Source organism: Apodemus sylvaticus, chromosome 3 (assembly GCF_947179515.1).
Source record: "Apodemus sylvaticus chromosome 3, mApoSyl1.1, whole genome shotgun sequence".
Classification (NCBI taxonomy): domain Eukaryota; kingdom Metazoa; phylum Chordata; class Mammalia; order Rodentia; family Muridae; genus Apodemus; species Apodemus sylvaticus.
The window spans coordinates 71,992,945-72,015,719 of NC_067474.1; the positions used below are offsets into that span (position 1 = coordinate 71,992,945).

General features: G+C 40.1%; 1 protein-coding gene across 4 annotated transcripts in view; it reads left to right on the forward strand.

Moving 5' to 3' along the window:
- The window catches only part of Musk (muscle associated receptor tyrosine kinase), a 96,916-nt gene that overhangs the window by 37,066 nt on the left and 37,075 nt on the right, over positions 1–22,775 (forward strand). For 2 of the 4 annotated variants that reach the window (XM_052176535.1, XM_052176537.1), the window contains exons 6-7: positions 3,874–3,903; positions 10,015–10,139. In XM_052176535.1, coding sequence (XP_052032495.1) covers positions 3,874–3,903; positions 10,015–10,139 — 155 coding nt within the window. The remainder of the gene's footprint in view (positions 1–3,873; positions 3,904–10,014; positions 10,140–22,775) is intronic. The other 2 variants (XM_052176538.1, XM_052176539.1) reach the window with 1 other exon arrangement.

Below are 22,775 nucleotides of genomic sequence, written 5' to 3' on the forward strand. Positions count from 1 at the left end.
TACCAATAGCCTGCTGTCCTTTCTGAGCTGTCACTGTGTGTGCATTGACTGGGTCCTACTCACTGAGCTAAGAAAAGAATCAGGAGACCTGGAACCTCCAAAGTATTCATGTTCAAAGCAGCTGGCTCACACATCTGATTCTCTCCCCTTGTGATGACTTCAGTACTTACCTCTTGCTCAAACTTCTCTAAAATACCTCACTGCACTCTCACCCAGAGCCAGCCAGGACACAACTGGCTTCTCCTCCAAGCCCTATCTATCTTATATTTGACTTTTTCCTCATGATAACTCCTTCTCAGAAACAGGAAGTCTCAGTGTCATCCAGCCAGGAACAGAGAATGTGTGCTCTCAGCTCTTCTGAGACCTCAGCCTCACTAGTGGAATGTCTTGGTTCACCTCTCTCTTGTAGCCAGAAGAATGCATGCTATCTGCATACTTCTGAAGTATGCCTTCTTCTGGTTCTTCATTCACTCCTCAGGGTCTCCATGGCTTGTGTGATTTTTACCAAGTTTATCCCTTTTATCTCTCTCAGGAAATCTTTACTTCTTCCTGTGTGACCTGTGATAAACCTTCCAATTTCCTCCTCAATTGATGAACTGATGAATTAACCTCACAAATGAACATATATAGATGAATTTGGGGAGATTGACCTTAAAATGAAAAAGTCTAAAAATCAGTGATGGGTATTTGTGATTTTTGGTGACATCAGCTGGCTGACTGTATCACACAAGTACAAATAAAAATGCATGCAGACTTGTATTCACAAAAAGAAAGTGCATACAGTGCTTCTTCTTTCTAGAGTTATTAGACTCATTGTGCATATTAGTGAATTTCAAGTAACTCAGGACAAGAAGAGCTAAAGCAGTTTGAAAAATCAGCAATCAGAATGAGGCACTGTGGCTATTACAACTGGAAACATCAAAACACTAATTGGACTTTTTTCCAATTCCCAGTGAATGGAAGTAGGAAACAAAACTTATGGGTAGTAATCATAAGGAGGAATGATTTAGAGTATATGGCTCTCCTCCCTTTTTTTTCCATAAAGAATTGGTCAAAATGGGTTGCTAAAATGATCCTGAGTTCCCTATAATTGAACATATTGAAGAGAATAGTTGATTGCTATTGAACTTGGAAGTAGAGTGAGTACACTGTGCAGTCAGGGCAGGCACTAACTGTCTAGCCTAACCACCCTCCTAGCCTAGTCAAGAAAGCAGAAGGCAAGTCATCCCTTATACAAATGGCCAAAGACTTCTTAAAAATTATAGATTTTTTTTAAAATAAGAAACAGTTCTATACTTCAGGGGGGAAAAAAAAGCAAAACAGAACTTGGTTGCTACCCCTGATTCTAACATTACGTCTTCCCCAGAAGATTAAAACGCTGTTTGGAAGACAAGATAGAACACATAACACATAAAGCAATTAGATGAGAATTTAACAATTAAATCTGGATGAAGGTCATGAGGTAGGATTTTCAAAAGTGGCAGATGACAAATTCAGAAGTCACCAGGAATCACCATGGACACATGGGTCACATGGTGAATTTAGGACTACAATATGTCCTTGAAATGAACAGCAAACTGGTTATACACCACATTTCAATAGATTCTCAGAGAGTAATCTTTCATATTTTCTTCTAAGATAACATCAGTTGTCTGTGCATGAATTTATGCCTCTCTGTGTGTGTGTATTAATGTCAAAGCATGTGAGATATTTGTGGATATTTGCATTTATGCATAGAAAGGAATTTTTGTACTATACATATGAAAGTGAAATTCTTAGGCCAACCTCTAAGCTTGTTCCTTGGAAAACATCAAATCTAAGACACTGTTGCATCTCTTTGGTTGGTTCTGTTTAGCTGGTGTGTGTGTGTGTGTGTGTGTGTGTGTGTGTGTAGGAGGAGGAGGAGGAGGAGGGTGTCCTTTCACAAATTTTCAGGCCTACTTTGGCTCAAAGATGGATCTCTTTTCATCTCCCAGAGGTTCAAGCATAGCAAACAATGCACAGTGAGACCTTGTCTCAAAACAAAACAAAACAACAACAAAAACAATAAAAATGCAATGAAAACAAACCAGAGACTCTACAGTTTCTAAGTGTCCAGTATAGAAGAAACAGACACTTCCTCTGTTCTTTACCTAGCACTGTTAGAAATGTTATAAAAATCTAATTTCTTTTTCATCTGGACTCAAGGTTCATTTGACAGTCAACCTCTGAACATATTTTTTGTAATTGACATCAATTTATAAATTGTTAGTAGTCTCTAGCCTGGATTCTTAAAGCAAGAACATAAAACCAAACATCACTGACCTCCTTAGTGAAGGCAGCAGAGGTCAGAGAGAGTCAAATCAAATAGGAGATTTTACATTCATTTGACTTTAAGAAGACCAGGTGTGCAATACAGAACAGAGGCCTTAGTCACCATTACAACAGGTTTCAGCAGCAGACTCCATGTCTGAACCTGAATGAGGGCACTGTGTTCTTGCTCTGTCCTGGCAGTAGATCCCCGAGTCTTAGGTGGTTTGCTCTGTTTTCTATGTAAAATAGCCCCAGCCACACGGGTCATGTTCAATCACAGAGATACAGGAGGGATCTCAGTGACTGGTGTGTAGTATTTGGCATATATGCAAATACCCGCCATCTGTGATGAACAGGGCAAGCCTATTCCTGTCAGAAACAGTGGTTACCAACAATATCACTATTTTTCCACATGTGTATATTTCACACATATACAACAACTGGCTTATATTTAAATAAATTCTTAAAAAGTTCTAAATTAATTTGAACAAATAACTCTTGAGAGTTTTATGTAATATGGTCATAATAAACATTTTAGAATGACTAATTTTTTGTTTCCTGGTTAGGGTTTCTAAAAATGTAAACATATTCTCCATCCTTTTTATCCAATTTAGAGTTTTTGTTTTCGTTTTCTTTCTTTCTTCTTTCCTTTTTTCTTTCTTCATTCCTTCCTTCATTTCTTTCTTTTCTTCCTTTCTTCCTTCATTTCTTTCTTTTTCTTCTTTCCTTCCTCCTTTCTTTCTTTCTTTCTTTCTTTCTTTCTTTCTTTCTTTCTTTCTTTCTTTCTTCTTCTTCTTCTTCCTCTTCCTCCTCCTCCTCCCCCTACTCCTCCTCTTCTCTCTCTCTCTCATTCTCTCTCTCTCCCTCTCATTCTCTCTCTGTCTCTCATTCTCTCTCTCTCTCTCTCTCTCTCTCTCTCTCTCTCTCTCTCTCTCTCTCTCTCTCTCTCTCTCTCTCATTTTCTCCCAGAGCAGCCTAGGCTATTCTCTACTCTGTTCCCAGAATGCTCTGGTCTTCTCTACTCTCTGAACTGCCTCTGGGGGTTAAAAATGAGAGCTCCAGATCTTTGTTGGTTGTAGGCCCTAGTTCTTCAGAAACCCCCTAATCCACTGTTTACCACAACAGGAGTCTATTGCCATAGAAATGATAGCTGAGATCCCACAGTCCACAGCACTGACTTCACAGCAGGGCCTGGTAAGATGAGAAGCCAAGCAAACAGAGGAACAGAATTCACTAGAATAGTAGGGACTCTGTTGCCTTGAAAGAAAGGGTGGATTGTCCTTGTCCACATTAAAACAAAACTGCATGAGTGAGCTACGTCTTCGAGAATGCTGTAGTTTATTTTCTGTATAATACTGCCTGACTACAAGTCGTAATTTGGAATCTTATGCCATGGGATCGTTTGCTTGCAAAGAAAGGTCAGCACTTTCCCTTCGTGGCACTTGTTTTTTATTGAAATAAGAAACAAGTAGATTCTAATGAATTGTGCACAATGGCTGTGCTGCAATCTAAGACCCCCCTTCTCACCAAGCATTGTTTTGTTTCTGTTTGTTGTCCGTTTCCTCCTGTTCCTATTAACAGAAGACAGTGAACCTGAGCAGGACGCTAAAGGTATTTCCCCTTCTTTCTGCCTTGCTGCTTCTTTTTAGATGCACAGTATACTTCAGTTGCTTATTTTCCTGACCTAAAGTCCTATGATTTTGTCAAGAAATGACAAGTGGCCCATGGGAATAAGAAATCACAGCATTAAACAGAGAACTTGAAGATGGGGTTGCTTTCCTGTAGATGGACCAATCACATATTCCAAATTCTAGAATCACAGCATGAGATTAAATAAAAAGAACAGATAAGCAAACTAACCCACACAGGTCAGAAAGTTGTTTGGGAGGGGGGTATTAAAATCTTAGAGAAGTATTAAAAGTTCAGGGTGCTGAGTTATGGTTGGTTACCAACATTTCTATGCAATGAGGCATTTAACTCATTTGCTCTAAAACAGTAAAACATAAAGTGATTTTATTTTAATTAACATGGAGATGTATATTTGTATGGAACAATCCCCATGTATAACAAGCCTCCTATCAGCAAAAGTAACTTCTCTCCCAGTAAGGCCCATATTCTTCTCAACCTAACTAATCTGAGGCTAAAAGTCACAAGCCCTCAGGTCACAGAGCTTGGTTCTAGGCTATCTTATCTTAGACTGCCATTGTTTTAAATAGTGCCTCCTTCTCATTTTACGGAACAAATACAATCAATTAAGTACTTTAGACTCACAATCCTGGGGGGGTCATAAATGCTTCAGGTTTCAGAGTTTTTCAGTTTCTGGAATGTTTGCTCAGACTTGACCAGCTGAACACCCAGAATCTGAAGACCCGAAGTCTATCTAGAAACCTGTTGAGAGTCATGTTAGCACTCTTAATGAATTTGGGCTTTTAAATTTTCAGATTAGGAAAACTGTATTAGTATTTATCTCATTGCCCTGGTAAGCTAACTGGCAGAAGCAGCCTTTTAAGAAGGAGAGCTTTCATTTGGCGCAGAGAGCCAAGGGATGCAAACCAGTTTGGCAGGGAAGACCTAGGGCTGCTACAGCTCCATCTGCAGCTGCAAAGGTGTGAGATGACAGGCCTGTGCATCACAACGGATCAGGAAGTAGAGAGCCTGGACCAGTCCTGCAGAATGCATACAAATGCTCAAGGTTTGCCCTCATGACCCAGTTCTGCTAGCTAACCTAAATGTCCCAAAGAAATCAGAACCTGTGCAGGAGAGATGGCTCAGTGGTTAAGAGCATCATTGCTTTTACAGAGGACCCATCATTCACCCTGGGAGGCTCCCAACCGCCTCTAGCTCCAGCTCCAGGGGATCCGACATCCTACTCTGGACTCCTCGGGCACCTACACTTACATGTGCACATACTATGTGCACACTCCCCCACAATTAATGTACACATAAAGTGATAAAAATCAATCTTCAAAAGAAGAACCCCCCCCCAAACCTCCCGGAGCAGCAGTACCAATTGCAGGCAATGTCCAACCACATGAGCACATGAATGACATTTTAGATCTAAGTCATAGAAGAGGCCTAACCTGTATCTAAAATGTTTTCCTCTTTCTAGATAACTAGGTTATTGACAACAGCAATCAAGTAAAAGCATTCCACCTGGAAGTCTGGGTTAGTTTTAAACCATCTCCCTTTCCCCTTCATTCCTGCCAGTCAGTGATCACTTGAAACCTTTACAAAGAACTCTCCAACAGAAGGGAGGAAATACTACAGAAGGGGAAAAGTAAGAGAAAAATTAAATTTATAAGATCTCACTATTCCTTTGAAATAATCATTCAGAAATAGAAAACTGGCCAGAACTTGAGAAATCTCTTGAGCTGCCCCTCTAACAGAGAAGACGAGACATGCCATATCAGGAGTTGGCCTAGGTCTCCTGCTCCTTGCATTTTCTATATCACGAGAGCAATTATGATGGACATAGCTCTTGAACACATACAACCTTTAAAATGGCAACCATAAGACTGGTTATAAATATGAAAGTAATTTAGAAAATAAATGTGGCAGGTGTTCAGGGGTATATGTGGGGATAGAGGAGGTATGCCTGGGTTTGTTATAAACTATTTCAGTGTAGGATTCCTGACCTTTAGATAGGACTGCAAATTCCCCAAGAGACATAAAACCCAAAACATGTGAATAGATTCTGTAAGAGAAAATCCTAAGGTTAAACATTGGCCACATCTTTTTTTTTTTTTCACAGTGCTGGCAAATCCACCATAGCTGCCCATGGGAACATGGATGAGGAAGAGTGAATAGCAATTTGGGTAGTGATAAATCAGATTATCTGTAACAAGAGAGGTTGTATAATATCCGAATAGTTATAGATTTTCACTAAATAACTTCAAACTCCTATTCGGTAGCTTGCTTGTTTATATAACAAAACATATTTTCTTATATAAAAGTAAATCATAAAATGAAGACATTTGATGTGCATTTCACTGGCTGAGAAACAGATCTCACTGAGCTTCCCTGATGATGGAGAACGCATTCTCAGCAATGGCATCTGCTATCGAACCGTATCCAAGTTCATTCCTGCAGGGCATGGGTTGGCCTGACTTTTATTTTTGGCTGCAGCTGCTGGGATGGTTGTGGACAGTTGTTAAGTGTTTGGAATTTCTCTCAGCCCACCTTCACCTTTCACATTTAGAACTGGGGAGCCACACATGAGCCTTATTGCTGATGATGCTGGATTGAAAAGCGAAGCCTTCTGGTCCAGCTAACCAGGAGACTAGTGTAACCTGTGCTTGCCTCTCCAGCCTTCCCCATGTCACATCCTAATGTCTGAGTAGGGAAGTCCGGACATGTAAACTTCTGATAAACTTTCAACCACATCTTAAGCTCTTCCCTTCACATAGGTAGGATAGGCAAGAGAAAGGTGGCTTATAGATACTATAGATAACTTCATTTGCCTTAGCTGACCAGAAAAGTCACTCGCTCACTCACTCACTCACTCACTCACTCACTCACTCACTCACTCATGCATTTAACAAATACTGTGATTACTTACCCTATACCAGGTAGGGTACATCTAGCAATATACAGAGACCCACATACACATAGGTCAGCCTGTAGTGATGAGCAAAGCAAAGCCAGACCTTGACAATGCTTGTATCCCAGGAAGAGGGGCAGTCACAATGCAAGTAAATACAGGACCCACCGTTGTCCAGCGGTGCTAAGTGCTATGGGAGATATAGCCAGTGGGAGGGGCATGAAGGACACCATGAAAACAATACATTTCCATGAAACCCAAAAGGTATGGATGATGCTTAGAACCCCCTTTGGGAGTAGAGGAAATGTGAAAGCAAGGGTTGAAGATGTCTGCCAATATTGCAAAGGGAAGACGGACGGACTCTTATCTCCTTAGATAGACAGGCTTCATCGTAATATCCGGTCATTTTCTTCTCTTAACACACTGCACTTAACGATGAAGCCCACTTGGGAGAGAACAACTACTTATTACCAGTTTTATAATCATGGAGACACTTGAGTGGCCAATAGTACCCATCCTGTGTGCCCAAAGAGAGCCCCTAGAAAACTCTGGATCAGGCAGGACAGGGAATCAATTAAGCTCAGCGTCATGAGGAGCTGTGCAAGAGTAGCTGGCTGGCTTCCTCACTATCTCACTTTATGCTTAGCTGTGTTGTGCAATGTAGGCCATCAAGGGTTTCGCAATGTACCTACGTGGCAATCCATAGAATGCAATAACCGCCAAAAGAGAAAGAGAAAGGCTGTAAATCACAACGCAGCAAACCCACCCTGGTTGTTGTTACTACATTTCTAAGAAGAATTTGAAGTTCCTGAATTAAAACATTTGCTTCTATAAATCAAAACAGGAGAAAGAATCTAGATTTCCTATTTCTCCAGTTTGTTGTTATTGTCCTAGTTTTCATCCAAAGGCCCTCGTTCCAAGTCCAAGGGCTCAGTCAAGCCATTCGAACACTTCTGTAACAAGACCGATACCAACATGATCTAACTCCCAATATCTCCGGGACCACACTGCTCTCAATGCTCACAGGCACGAACCCCATGTGCTTCTGATTAAAGTGACGCAACTTGGAACCTGCAGTGCCAGCCCCTGTACACACTATTCCAGCTCCGTGTTACAGATGTATGCTGTAGCCTAGGCCTCCATTTATATCACCAGAACACAAGAGCAGTATGTGGCTGACCCCTGCTAGGATGCTGATCGGCTTGGGTTTGTCTGTCAAAAGAACACAGCCTGTGCACTCGGATTCAGTAGGGAAAAGAAGAATCCAAAGGGAGCTCTTAGGTTACATGGCCCTTAAACCTCTTTCAGACCATAGAAGATTTCTTCCCTCTTACTATTTATTTATTGAGGCAACTAAATTATTTGCCATCTTAAGTTTTCTACATTCTGAATTTGACAGACATGATCTCCAGGATATTGCTTATTGTGTACCTGAACTCTGATTTTTGTTGGGTGTTTAATTAGATCCCAGAATTTCTAAAGACAGGTTGTTGTTGTTTTGTTATTTTTTTAGACACCATCAAATGGCATGTAGTTCAGATTGGCCTCAAACTCCCATGTAGCTGAGGATGACCTTGGGCTCCAGTCCTCCTGCCTTCATTTCCTCAGGGCTGGGATTACAGGCATGACCTACTCTGTCTGGATTGTGTGGTGCTAGGGACTGAACCCAAGGCTTTATATATATAGCCTAGGTAATCATTCTTCCAAGTGAACTACACCTCTAGCCCTCCATTTTAGTTTTAAGAAACAGATTCAACTGCATATTAACATTCACTACATTAAAAAAACAACTTTGTATTTTTTAAGCACTGTAGTCATTGAACATGACATTTTTATTACTTTTCTGTCCTCCTAGCTTTTAGATAGAACAGTTACATATTTAAAGTGGGTGAGCCCAAATGGTGTTATAAATAACACATCTTGGAGTCCTCAATATCAAAAGATAGGAAGTCAAGTTAATTCAATTTTGCACCAACCAAAGATCCAGGTGTCAAGGGAGATCATCACATTTTTATACCCTTGAGTGATGTGACCGTTTAAAGAGGTCAAAAGTCAGAGTATCTCTGGCCTCGCTGTAATTGTTTTTGTCAATCTTCCGCCTTGTTCACACGAACTCCATGAATTTCAGTGAACTAGAAGAACTAAGTCAAAGCACTGTGCCAATAGGATTTAGAATTCCTGTCATGTGCTGGGCTCCGGCCCTCGAAAACAACAGAAAAGAGCATAAAATATGTTGACACTGGGAAAACAAAAAGGTTTCACAATGGCTTAAAAGACTGTTGGATTTAACATCAGAAGGCGTGAGGCTGGCCTTACCATCACTGCTATCACTCTGGGAAAGTAAATAAAATTAATGAGGATTCGGTTTCCACATCTGAAAAGAAATCTAGCTCATTTTCTGAACTGTGTTCTCTAATTCATTCTGAGTTTTCACCTCTCTCTTTTTAATTCCGGATAGACCTGCTAAGCCTGCAGATTGATTTTTTTAATTGGTGAAGATGTATAACCATAAGGAATGCAGGAGACTCCTCCTCCTCCTCACATTTATCTTAAACATTCCTTCCTCCCCATCACCTCGTTCTTTGAAATGTGTGATATATTTGAATTTGCTCTCACTACTAGAGATAGAGTTGAGGATATAGAACATTAATTATTTCTTTAGTTTGCTGAAATAGTGTCCTGTGTTCATTTTCATCATGAATTCTTCTGGGCACTTAATCCAGCAGGAAACAAAATAGACCAAGACATTCTAATGAGGGAGCTGAAGAACAGATGAGTCGGAAATGACTAACAGAAAATCAGATAGCAGTAAGTGTATGAAGATCATAAGATAGAATGGCAAAGGTGATTGAGAACTGTTCTGTGTGTTGGATTTCCAAGAAAATGTCCCTTAAAATGAGACATGAGTTATACATACAAGGAACCCATCACATGTAGACATAAGCATAAATGTTCTAGACTGGGTATCAACAAAGACAAACTTTTATGTTGGAGCTAAGTTCAATGTGTCCTGGGGTAGTGACAAATGCAAGATCATAGTACAAAGAGCACGGAGGGCAAGCGTAGTGACACTGAAGGTGTGAGCTTACTTGGGGCACACAGTGTGACTGGAGTTTTAAAGTCCTGCCTTGCTTAGCCACTTCATAAGGAACAATCACTCATGCCGTTTGTTTTCCTAACAGTTTTTGCAAGAATCCTGCGTGCTCCTGAATCCCACAATGTCACCTTTGGTTCCTTTGTAACCCTACGCTGCACAGCAATAGGCATCCCTGTCCCCACCATCAGCTGGATTGAAAACGGAAATGCTGTGAGTGCCTTGTGATGGGGATGATTTGGGGAAGACCTGCTGGTGGTGACTTTCTGCACACAGCATGTTCCTGGAGTGTGTAGTGATTTGAATAAGAACAGCCCCTGGTGGCTCATATGTCTGAGTATGTGGTCCCTAGTTGGTGGAACTCTTCGGAAAGGATTAGGAGGTCTGTCACTGGGACACTTTTGAGATTTCAAAAGCCCATTCCCTCTGCCACTATCACTGCCTTCAATTTGCAGATCAAGGTGGAGGCTCTTAACTGGTCCTGCTGCCATACCTTTGCTCCAGCATCATGGACTCTAATCTTCTGAAATCATAAGCCCAAATTAAGGGTTACCGTTTATAAATCACCATGGTCATAGTACTTATCACAGCAATATGGTAAATACATAGTAACTAAGATAGTGTTACCATTTCTATGTATATCGCTGGTCCTAGTTTTACCAGTGTTTAAAGATGTCCTTGGTACCAGGAACCAATGACATTGAACCCTGGGAATTTACATTCTTCCCTGTTTTTGTGTAAAAGAGAAATGGTTCTAAGTCCTTCCTATAACTAAAATAATTTTCATAAAATGTACCAGGCAAAGACCAGTTCACTGGTGAAGTTACTTTAATGGAAAATAATCCAGGATTATAATCCATTCAATATTTCTTCATTTTTAATAGTGCTAATAGTAGCTAATATGTTCACATGGTTATTTGAGCCAGGTCCTCTTCCAAGTACTTTACATACAAGCATTCACACATTCATTTTTACAAACAACTTTTAAGCATCTGAGAATCAAGTAATATTGTGGGCTCTGTGACAACAAGAGTAAGAAAAATGAGAGAGCTTCCCTGATATCAAAGAGCTTCCATTCTGGTGGGAAAGGATAGAGAATAAAATCAGAGAGAATGTGCATAAATTCCAACAAAACAAACAAACAAACAAACAAACAAACAACAACAGTAAAAACCCATAGAGCTGGAAATGAGTCAGAGAGTTGGACCTTAGGAGAAAGATTCCAGTTTCAGTAGAGTAGTTGAGTCTACATGGAACAAAGGCATCTGGGAAGAGTTCTGGATATGATGGCACGGGAGGCTGTGTGCACAGCTGCTGGAAGATTACCAGACAAAGTCTCTGAGATAAGGGCGTAGACATGATCTGTTGGAGGAGCAGCAAGAAGGTTTGCATGGTTGTAGACCAGTGAGTGAAGAGTGCAGAGATGAAAGGCCCATGTGGCCACTGTGAGTCAAAAATTCCTGCAGAGGCTGGGAAGCAATATCAGCTTTCCTTGCCTGACACAGGACTCAATTTAAGTCTGTTTCCATTTCTATTGTCCCATGACTCTTCCCCATTGTTTCCTGTTCCCTGTGTCTGGTTATCTTCCTACTGACCACTATTCATTGCACTGGAAGGAAGGAGGGCTGGAGGGTGGTACTTTCCTCTGGAAATGAACTTTGCTTCATTCTGTCAAAATCTAAGGGTTACCTCTAATCTTGGACCACTTAAGATTTGAAGCTCCTGGTATATTCCTGGTGATTATAGCACAGGTGTAATACTTCAGGTGGACTATTTCACTTACAGATCACATTGAGATGATTCTGATACCTAGTGCTTTGAGAGCTTTCTTTCTCGTGTTATCTAATTATTCACTAAATTTTATCTTTTTTTATTAGATAAATTCTTTATTTACAATTTGAATGTTGTCCCCTTTCCTGGTTTCCCCCCACCGCAAAATTCCCTAACCGATCCCCGCTCCCCCTGCTCACCAATCCACCCACTTCTGCTTCCCTTTCCTGTCATTCCCCTGTACTGAGGCATTTACCCTTCTCAGGTCCGAGGGCCTCTCCTCCCTTTGATGTCCAGCAAGCACATCATCCTCTGCTGCATATGCAGCTGGAACCCTGGGTCCCTCCATGTGTATTCTTTGGTTTGTGGTTTAGTCCCTGGGAACTCTGGGGATACTGGGTGGTTCATGTTATTGTTCCTCCTATGGCACTGCAAACCTCTTCAGCTCCTTGGGTCCTTCCTCTAGCTCCTCCATTGGGGACCCTGTGCTCAATTGAATGGTTGGCTGAGAGTGTCCCCCTCAGTATTTGTCATGCACTGGAAGAGCCTCCCAGTGACAACTATATCAGGCTCCTATCAGCAAGCCCTTGTTGGAATCCACAATAGTGTCTGGGTTTTGTAATTGTATATTGGATGGATCCCTAGGGGAAAAGTCTCTGTATGGTCTTTCCCTCAGGCTCTGTTTCACATTGTGTCTCTGTATCTCCTCCTGTGGGTATTTTGTACCCTCTTCTAAGAAGGACCAGAGTATCCATACTTTGTTCTTCCTTCTTCTTGAACTTCATTTGGTTTGTGAATTGTATCTTGGGTATTCCAGGATTCTGAGCTAATACCCATTTACCAGTTAGGGCACACCATGCATGTTCTTTTGTAATTGGGTTACCTCACTCAGGATGATATTTTCTAGTTCCATCCATTTGCTTAAGAATTTCATGAAGTCATTGTTTTTAATAGCTGAATAGTATTCCATTGTGTAAATATACCACATTTTCTGTATCCATTCCTCTGTTGAGGGACATCTGGGTTCTTTCCAGTTTCTGGCTATTATAAATAAGGCTGTGATGAACATAGAGGAGCATGTGTCCTTATTATATGCTGAAGAATCCTCTGGGTATATGCCAAAGAGTGGTATAGCAGGGTCCTCTGGGTAGTATTATGCCCAATTCTCTGAGGAACTGCCAAACTAATTTCCAGAGTGGTTGTACCAGCTTGCAATCCCACCAGCAGTAGAGCAGTGTTCCTCTTTCTCCACATCCTTGCCAGTACCTGCTGTCTCCTGAGTTTTTGATCTTGGCCATTCTGACTGATGTGAGGTGAAATCTCAGGGTTGTTGTGATTTGCATTCCCCTGATGACTAAGGATGCTGAACATTTCTTTAGGTGCTTCTCAGCCATTCAATATTCCTCAGTTGGAAATTCTTTGTTTAACTCTGTACCCCATTTTTAATAGGGTTATTTGGTTCTCTAGAGTCTAACATCTTGAGTTCTTTGTATATATTGGATATTAGCCCTCTGTCAAAGGTAAGGTTAGTAAAGCCACAACTACGCTGATACCAAAACCACACAAAGATCCAAAAAACTTTATCATTGCTTCATTTTATTTTCTCTTCTCACTCATTAAAGACAACCAAAAGAAAATTAAAAATTTCCAAGATTGGGAAGTCTTTCAGGGAAAGAATAACACTCTACATTTTTTTGTATATGGATTTTTCTGGAGTTTTTTCAGTATGAAGGTTCATCTGTAACAGCTAAGGGTTTTTGGTTTGTTTGTTGTGTTGTGTTGTGTTTTGGGGGGTTGTTTTGGTTTTTTGTTTGTTTTGTGTTTTTTTTTATCCAGAATGGGAAATTAATCAGGATTCTTAAATTCATATTTTTAAAATATTGACCCTTGTTTATTTGTGTTTGGTGAGAATATAATTTTTAATCTTATCTGTAACCAAAATCAACCTGAGAAAGAAGGGTTTTAAGATAACAGTTTATAGTCTATTCTGAAAGGAAGTCAGAGCAGAAACCTGGAGACAGGAACTGAAGCTGAGGCCCTGGAGGAATGCTGCTCATTGGCTTGCCCTCCATGCCTTGCTCAGTCTGCCTTTCCCTGGACCGCCTGCCCACAGTCGGTTGGTCTCTCCCATAACAACCATCAATCAAGAAAATTTCCCACAGACTTGCCTACAGGACTGTCTGGTAGAACCAATTCCCCATTTGAGATTTATTCTTCAGAGATGACTCTAGTTTGTGTCAATTTGACCAAACAAAGCAAAACAAAAGACTAACCTAACTATCTCAGTTTTAAGATTGTGCTCATGGGGTAAGGAAGCATATTTTCATTGCTTTGGTATAGATACAATTTACCAATGTAATTCCTCATCATCAGTTGTATCAACTGTTGGCAAGCATGGTAGTTTTCACAGAAAATGAGTGCCTCTTGCCCCATTTTCTGTTCTAGATTATTGTATCTATTTTCTAAACTGGGAGTAGTCTGTTCTGTCAGTGAGCTATCAAGATCATGTTCCAGGGACAGACAGTGTTAGGCCAGCCTCATGGAATCACCTGGCAAGCTTGCATCTTTTTCTTTGGTGCAGAGCCTGAAGCTAAGAGGCTGAGATACAAGTATCTGAAACTCTGAGGCATGTCCCTCTGCTGTACGTCTGAGGATAGCTTTTCTCTCCTCTACATTCTCTCTCCTCAGACTCCTAGACAGTAGATCCCTCTCTGTGATAGATACAATTTAGAGTCAACTTGACTGGATTGAGATTTACCCTGGAGATTGAGGAGACACCAGAGCATTAACTATGGTTGTTACAAAGACTAATCACATGATGCTTGCTGGCTAGTCACCAGCCAGTGTCAAACTAAAACTAGCCTCCGAACATGGTAATAAGCCTACAATGCTATAAAAATAAGAGCGTTTCCCATCTCCCATGCAAACTAAAACATTGAACAGTCAGAGACAGAGAACAGAAGAAAATCCAACAATGTGTCCCAACTTGATGAAGACATATTCCCTTTCTGCCTTTGTCAATGTTCAGTTCTTTGTCCCCCTGACCCCCACCATGGGAATTTTTAATAAAATAAATTTGAGAGTGACAGGTAACTTTTATTTTCTTTTACAAAAGTGGATAGAGTAATTTTATGGGAATAAAAAGAAGCTTACTATTTTTTTTAAAAAGTCTCTGCATTTTATAGAACCATATTTATTGAATTATTCTGATAATAACTGTTATATAGACATTTAACTAAAAATTTAGAAAAAATTATGTATCTTTTTTGCTTTGTCCTATACACGATTCCTAAAAATGTGTAAAAGTTGAAATAGTATTTTTAAAAGAGAGTTTTATAAAATAAACTCTCTGTGTGTATGTATATATATATGTATATATATATGTATATATGTTATATTAATTTAAAAGATTTAAGAGGAAATGATTTTGGTTTCAAATCTGTGAGCTTTGGAGTCATTTTATATAGTTAGCTGATAAAAGAAAATAATGAAAAAGGACAATGTTTATGGCTATGGAAATGCAAAACAATATAGAAATGCCTTTTATCCCGGTATTTTTTTTTCTTTGATGCAGAGACAAACAATATTTAGTATATCTACAGGAGCGTGAGCCTTACTGGGACTTTTGTAAGGAGGTAGATTGCTGATGATTCGCTTGAGTGTAGCAATTATTTCACTAAGTACATGTATACAAACTATCATTCTATTGCCTTTAACATATTTCAGAAAAATATAATAAATATACAGAAACTTTTGGTCATACCTGTTAGATGAGGCATTCCCAGTTAGCTGCAGTTATTTATAATGTAGGGTCAATGAAGACCAGATACTTTCCAAGGCATTTCTGTGTTCAGGTGAAGTTGTGATGTTGCTAGATTATCTATAGCTATAAGTAGACTATCTCTAGTCAGTACTGCCATTTACTCAGTAAAATAATTACTATAGTCAAGCAAATCAGCAGATCAGTTTATGTCCTTACAAAACCCATCACTATCAGAACGTCAGAATGTTTTAGCTTAGCAGTCCTCAACCTTCCTAATGCTGTGACTCTTTAATACAGTTCTTCAGGTTGCGGTGACTCCTAACCCTAAAACATTTTTGTTGCTACTTCATAGATGTAATTTTGGTAGTTATGAACCGTAATATAAATATCTAATATACAGCAGATCTAAAAGGGGTAGTGACCCACAAGTTGAGAACCACTGCTTGTGTCCAGAGATAAGAATTTATTCTGGCTTCTTTAGTTAAGTGAACCAGAGTGATTGGCAAAAACCTCCTTATGTCAGATACATCTTAAAGTCAGATATAATCACCTGAGTCAAGTCCTGTCAGACCTTGGTCACTGTGGGGTCTGGGTTCCAGAACTCTGTGGATAACAAATTCCTCGGATGCTCAAGCCCACATGTCCAAACTTGTCAAGTTTGCACATAACCAGTATATATCCTTCTCTGTACTTTAAATCATTTCTTAGTACAAATGCTATAGAATTATCTATGATACTATTTGTTTAGGGAATAATAACATATTATAAAACAATCTCATACCTGTTCAATATAGACATACTTTAAAAATATTTTCAATAAAAAAAATTAGTCAAATCCATGCAGTTCACAGACAGATGTGCAAGGTCACTGTACCAGTAGACTTTAAACACACCTTGGTAAAAGGTCTCAACAAGAATCTGAAGTTATCCTTTTAAATTTTTAAAACTCAGAGAGCAGGGAAAATGATTCAACTAGAGGACAGAGGGTGCTTTTATGTTTAGATCATCAAAAATACTAAACTGTTGGTCCCAACAAGCTATTAAGAAAGAAAAACAAATTCAAACTATGACCAACAAGGCCTGCTGAGCATGAGTCACATAGAGAATCAAGAGAAGCCTCTGAATGAAAGAGGAAAAGCTCTTCGACACCACATCATCCTTGACCAGAGAGCTTCAGAATGGCCTGGGCTCTCTATTGAACTAGTTCAGCACTGGATGGAGTCCCCTGGAGAGCGAGCCCAGAAGGCTTAAGGAACTCTTATTCTTTCTGTGAGACATGTTTCCAGTGACCTTGTGACCTCAGGCAGAGTGGGGGGTGTTTAGGAATGGTGTGCTAAGGTGTGAACAGGAAACGCTGGGCAGCTGTAGTTTGAATATTTTAATAAATCCCTGCTCAGGGGTTTCCTTCCTGCCTTATATCATTTGTATTATCAGATGAAAGACACACACAGCCTTTATATTTTAATGTGTTTTAAGCAGCACATCAGCTGGGCAACTGCCTAACCTCCATGCTGCTAGAGTCTACTTTCCATCCATCACCCCATTATTGCTTACTAATTTCTATGTTCTGTCTTAGCCGCTCTTGACCCAATTGAGTGGCCCTCTGGGCCACATTCTCTCAGTTCTTCCACACAGTAGCTCTGGCCCTTCCTCCTGCAAGTTCTTTTTCTTCCATAACTGCTCTCTTCTCCCCTCTCTTACACTCCCCTCTCCTAAGGCAAAAGACAAAACCTTCACAGGCAGCACTAGGGCCTTGCTTGCTTCTGAGTTGTTCACAGCACTGCATAGTTCTTCCCTGGGGAAGGAACTCACTTGGCAAACAAGGGAAGCACATAGCTCTGCTTCTTTAAACTGGAAAGAGTTGATCCCCACAAACAAGATATAAAATGCCAAATACCCCAAGCACACAGACAGTCCAGGGACATTCAGATCTCAGTCTGTCAGTCTCAGGTGGTTTTGTAGCAAAATCAGAGAGAGTTTGCAGTTAAAGATGTCCAACTGCTTAGGCCTAACACAAAATCCTGGGTCTATAAGATGTTGGGCTTCTGAGAAATATGATAACAAAGAATTCAACAGAAATTCATGAATGCATACTTGTGTGTGTGAGTGTATGTGTGGCAGGGGCAGGGAAGCAAGACCCAAAGTGTCCCTCGTGTAGGCTTTCTCCAGCTGTGGAATTACAAACTCATCTCACTGAGCCCAGTATTTGTGTGTGTGTGTGTGTTTGTGTGTGTGTGTGAATTCTAGAGATCAACCTTAGAAACTCATGTTCTCACACTAGTAAGCCAAGCCCTTTGATGTTTGGGCTGTCCTGCTTAACCTGGATGCATACCTCTTAAAGGTAGTTCTCTACATTTTGTCAGTTTCCCATGGAGACCATAGAGATTACTTATGTGGAAGAGTTCCCTAATGCTTGATCTGACCTGGGAAGTTTTCCCAGTGATTGAGACAGCAATGAGGGTAGAGGATGACAAGACAAAGTAGATAACTGAACAAAATTTCACTAACTAATTGCTATAGAAAGTGTCTAGTTCTAGGGACCACAAGCCATTAGACATTAGGAAGAATGCTGGTCATAAAGTGGGTGTAGCTGAAAAGGCACATAAGTTTGAATGCCCTGAACTCACATAAAAGCTGGAGGTAAAAGCTTGCATCTGTGATCCCAGAGTCACTACAGAGGTGTGGGAGGCGAGCCAGCCAGCCTCCGGAAGCTGTTAGATACAGTAGCTGTGAGATCCTGCCTCAAATAATGCAGAAAGCAAGGCTAGCCATCCAAAGCTGTCCTCTGACCTCTACACATGCACTGTGGCACCCCACCCCAGTCTATGCACACACACACACACACACACACACGTGAGTGCATACACATGCATCTCACATACATACATACATGTATACACATGTATCTCTCTCTCTCTCTCACACACACACACACACACACACGCACACACACACGCGCGCACACACACACACACACATGTTTAAAAAATAAAGAAAAATGATCACATCTCAAAGCTTCCCCTCTTGCTAGTCTGAGAAAACATGCATGCAAAAGAGTCCCATTCTTAGCCATATTCACACTGAGGAATTTATTCCAGGAAAGCAAAACTGAACTCACCCTGGTGCTGACCTCCAGTCTTCCAAAACATCATTGGCTAATTTCTTTAATTTTTCTTAATCACTTGAGTTTCCTTCAAACTGTTATCATTTGCCCTTCACCTAAGTAGTGGTGGTGATTAATGAACAGTTATTGAAAATGTGCCATTGTGCTTAAGATAAAAGAAGAAAGAATTGCCATTTCAAAATAAGCCGCCATCTTAACAACGGCATTTGTTGGTTTGTTGAGGTTGTAGCATTCACTTTCTGTTGCCCTGACAAAATTTCTGAGAAAAACAACACAACAAGGAAGATAGACTCATTCTGGTTCATGATTTCAGAAGTCTGAGTCTGTAGTCACATGGCTTCCTCTCTAGGAGGTGATTCAACACAATGCCTCTCTTGCTGTGGGTGTGTGTAGATGAGGCTGTTCTCCTTAAGACAGCTGTGAAGTAGAGAGGGAAAAGGGAGTAGGGGTCCAACACCCTCCTCAAAGCCACATGCTTGATGGTGTAGCTTTTTTTTGGTTCTACCACTTAATGCTTTTTCAGCTTCCTGACAAGTGTAAATGGATTTTACTAAACTCTACTAGTTCTTAATATGGCCCTGCTAAGCCCCTAATAATCAAGGCAGAGTCCAATGGATTTTTAAAATCAGTTCTAGCACAATTATTCTGTTAATTACCCCTTATCTATTTTTCTTTTCTTTTTTATTAGATATTTCCTTTATTCACATTTCATATGTTATCCCCTGTCCCCGTTTCTCCCCAAACTCCTAGCCCATCCACCCCCCTGCTTCTATGAGGGTGTTCCCCCACCCACAACCACCTCCACGCCCCCATATTCCCCTACACTGGGGAATCGAGCCTTCCCAAGACCAAGGGCCTCTTCTCCCATTGATGCCTGACAAGGCCATCCCTTGCTACATATGTGGCTGGAGACATGGGTTTCTCCATGTGTACTCTTTGGTAGATGGTACTCCCTGGAAGCTGTTGTTCCTCCTATGGGGCTTCAAACCCCTCAGCTCCTTCAGTCCTTTCTCTGTCTCCTCCATTGGGGACTCCTTGTTCCATCCAATGGTTGGCTTCAAGCATCTGCATCTATATTGGTTGGGCTCTGGAAAAACCTCTCAGCAGACAGCTATATCAGGCTCCTGTAAGCACTTCTTGACATCCACAATAGTGTCCGCATTTGGTGTCTGTAGATAGGATGGATACACAGGTAGAGCAGGCTCTGGATGGCATTTCCTTTAGTCTCTGCTCCACACTTTTTCTCCATATTTCCTCCCATGAGTATTTTGTTCCCCATCTAAGAAGTACTGAAGCATCCACACTTTGGTCTTCCTTCTTCTTGAGCTTCATGTGGTCTGTGAATTGTATCTTGGGTATTCCAAGCTTTTGGGCTAATACCTACTTATCAGTGAGCATTCTTTTGTGATTGGGTTGCCTCACTCCAGATGATATTTTCTAGTTCTATCCATTTGCCTAAGAATTTCACAAAGTCATTGTTTTTAATAACTGAGTTGTGTAAATGTACCACATTTTCTGTATCCATTCCTCTGTTGAAGGACATCTGGGTTTGTTCCAGCTTCTGACTATTATAAATAAGGCTGATATGAATATAGTGGATCATGTGTCCTTGTTATATGTTGGAGCATATTTTGGGTATATTCCCAGGAGCAGTACAGCTGATACTCAGCTAATACTATGGCCAATTTTCTGAAGAACTGCCAGACTGATTTCCAGAGTGGTCATACCAGGTTGCAATCCCACCAACAATGGAGGAATGTTCCTCTTTCTCCACATCCTTGCCAGCACTTTCTGTCACCTGAATTTTTGATCTTAGCCATTCTGAATGGTGTGAGGTAGAACCTCAGGGTTGTTTTGATTTGCATTCCCCTCATGACTAAGGATGTTGAACATTTCTTTAGGTGCTTCTCAGATATTCCATATCCCTCAGTTGACAATTCCCTCTTTAGCTCTGTACCCCATTTTTAATAGGGTTGCTTAATTCTCTGGAGTCTAACTTCTTGAGTTCTTTGTAGATACTAGATATTAGCCCTCTATCAGATATAAGATTGGTAAAGATCTTTTCCCAATCTGTTGATTGCTGTTTTGTCCTTTGCCTTACAGAGCTTTGCAATTTTCTGAGGTCCCATTTGTCCATTTTTGGTCTTAGAGTATAAGCCATTGGTGTTCTGTTCAGGAAAATTTCCCCTGTGCCCATGTATTTGGAGCTTTTCCCACATTCTCCTCTATTAGTTTCGGAGAATCTGGTTTAATGTGGAGGTCCTTGATCCACTTGGACTTGAACTTTATACAAGGAGATAAGAATGGATCAATTTGCATTCTTCTACATGCTGACCTCCAGTTGAACCAGTACCATTTGTTGAAAATGCTGTCTTTTTTCAACTGGATGGTTTTAGCTTCTTTGTCAAAGATCCAGTGACCATAGGTGTGTGGGTTCATTTCTGGGTCTTCAGTACTATTCCATTGATATTCTCGCCAGTCTCTGTACCAATACCATAAAGTTTTTTTTATCTCTATTGCTCTGTAGTAGAGCTTGGGGTCAGGGATGGTGATTCTGCCAGCAGTTCTTTTATTGTTGAGAATAGTTTTCACTATCTTGGGTTTTTTGTTACTTTAAATAAATTTGAAAACTGATCTTTCTAATTCTATGAAGAATTGAGTTGGAATTTTGTTAGGAATTGCATTGAATCTGTAGATTGCTTTCAGCAAGGTGACTATTTTTACTTTATTAATCTTGCCAATGCCCGAGCATGGGAGATCTTTCAATCTGAGGACTTGTTCAATTTTCTTTCTTCAAAGACTTGAAGTTCTTGACATACAGAACTTTTACTTGTTTGGTTAGAGTCACACCAAGATATTTTATATTTTTTGTGACTATTGTGAAGGGTATTGTTTCCCTAATTTCTTCTCAGCCGGTTTATCATTTGAGTATAGGAAGGTTACTGATTTTTTTGAGTTTATTTTATATCCAGTCACTTTGCTGAAGTTGTTTATCAGGTTTAGGAGTTCTCTGGTGAATTTTTGGGGTCACTTAAGTATACTATCATATCATCTGCAAATAGTGATATTTTGATTTCTTCCTTTCCAATTTGTATCCCTTTGACCTCCTGTTGTTGTCTAATTGCTCAGGCTAGGACTTCGAGTACTATGTTGAATAGGTAAGAAGAGAGTGGGCAGCCTTGTCTCGTTCCTGATTTTAGTGGTATTGCTTCAAGTTTCTCTCCATTTAGTTTGATGTTGGTTACTGGTTTGCTGTACATTGCTTTTACTATGTCTAGGTATGGGCCTTGAATTCCTGATCTTCCCATGATATTTACCATGAAGAGGTGTTGGATTTTGTCAAAAGTTTTCTCAGCATCTAATGAAATGATCTTGTTTTTTTCTTTGAGTTTGTTAATATAGTGGATTATGTTGATGCATTTCCTTATATTGAACCATCCCTGCATCCCTGGGATAAAGCCTACCTTCATCAGGATGGATGATCATTTTGATGTGTTCTTGGAATTTTGTTGTGTATGTTTTGCATCAATATTCATAAAAGAAATTGGTCTGAAGTTCTCTTTCTCTGTTGGGTCTCTGTGTGGTTTAGGTATAAGTATAATTGTGGCTTCATAGAACAAATTTGGTAGTGTTTCTTTTGTTTCTATTTTATTGAATAGTTTGAAGAGTATTAGTATTAGGTCTTTGAAGATCTGATAGAATTCTGCACTAATCCCATCTGGTCCTGGGCTTTTATTGGTTTGGAGACTTTTAATGTCTGTTTCTATTTGTTAAAGGTTATGGGAATGTTTAGATGGTTTATCTGATCCCGATTTAACTTTGGTACCTGGTATCAGTCTAGAAAAGTGTCCATTTCATCTAGATTTTCCAGTTTTGTTGAATATAGGCTTTTGTAGTAGGATAATTTTTGAATGTCCTTGGTTTCTGTTGTTATGGTTCCCTTTTCATTTCTGATTTTGTTAATTTGGATACTGTCCTTGTGCCTTCTGGTTAGTCTGGCTAAGGGTTAATCTATCTTGTTGATTTTCTCAAAGAACCAGCTCCAGGTTTTGTTGATTATTTGCATAGCTCTTTTGGCTTCTATTTGGTTGATTTCAGCCCTGAGTTTGATTATTTCCTGGTGTCTACTCCTCTTGGGTATATTTGCTTCTTTTTGTTCTCAAGCTTTCAGGTATGCTGTCAAGCTGCTACT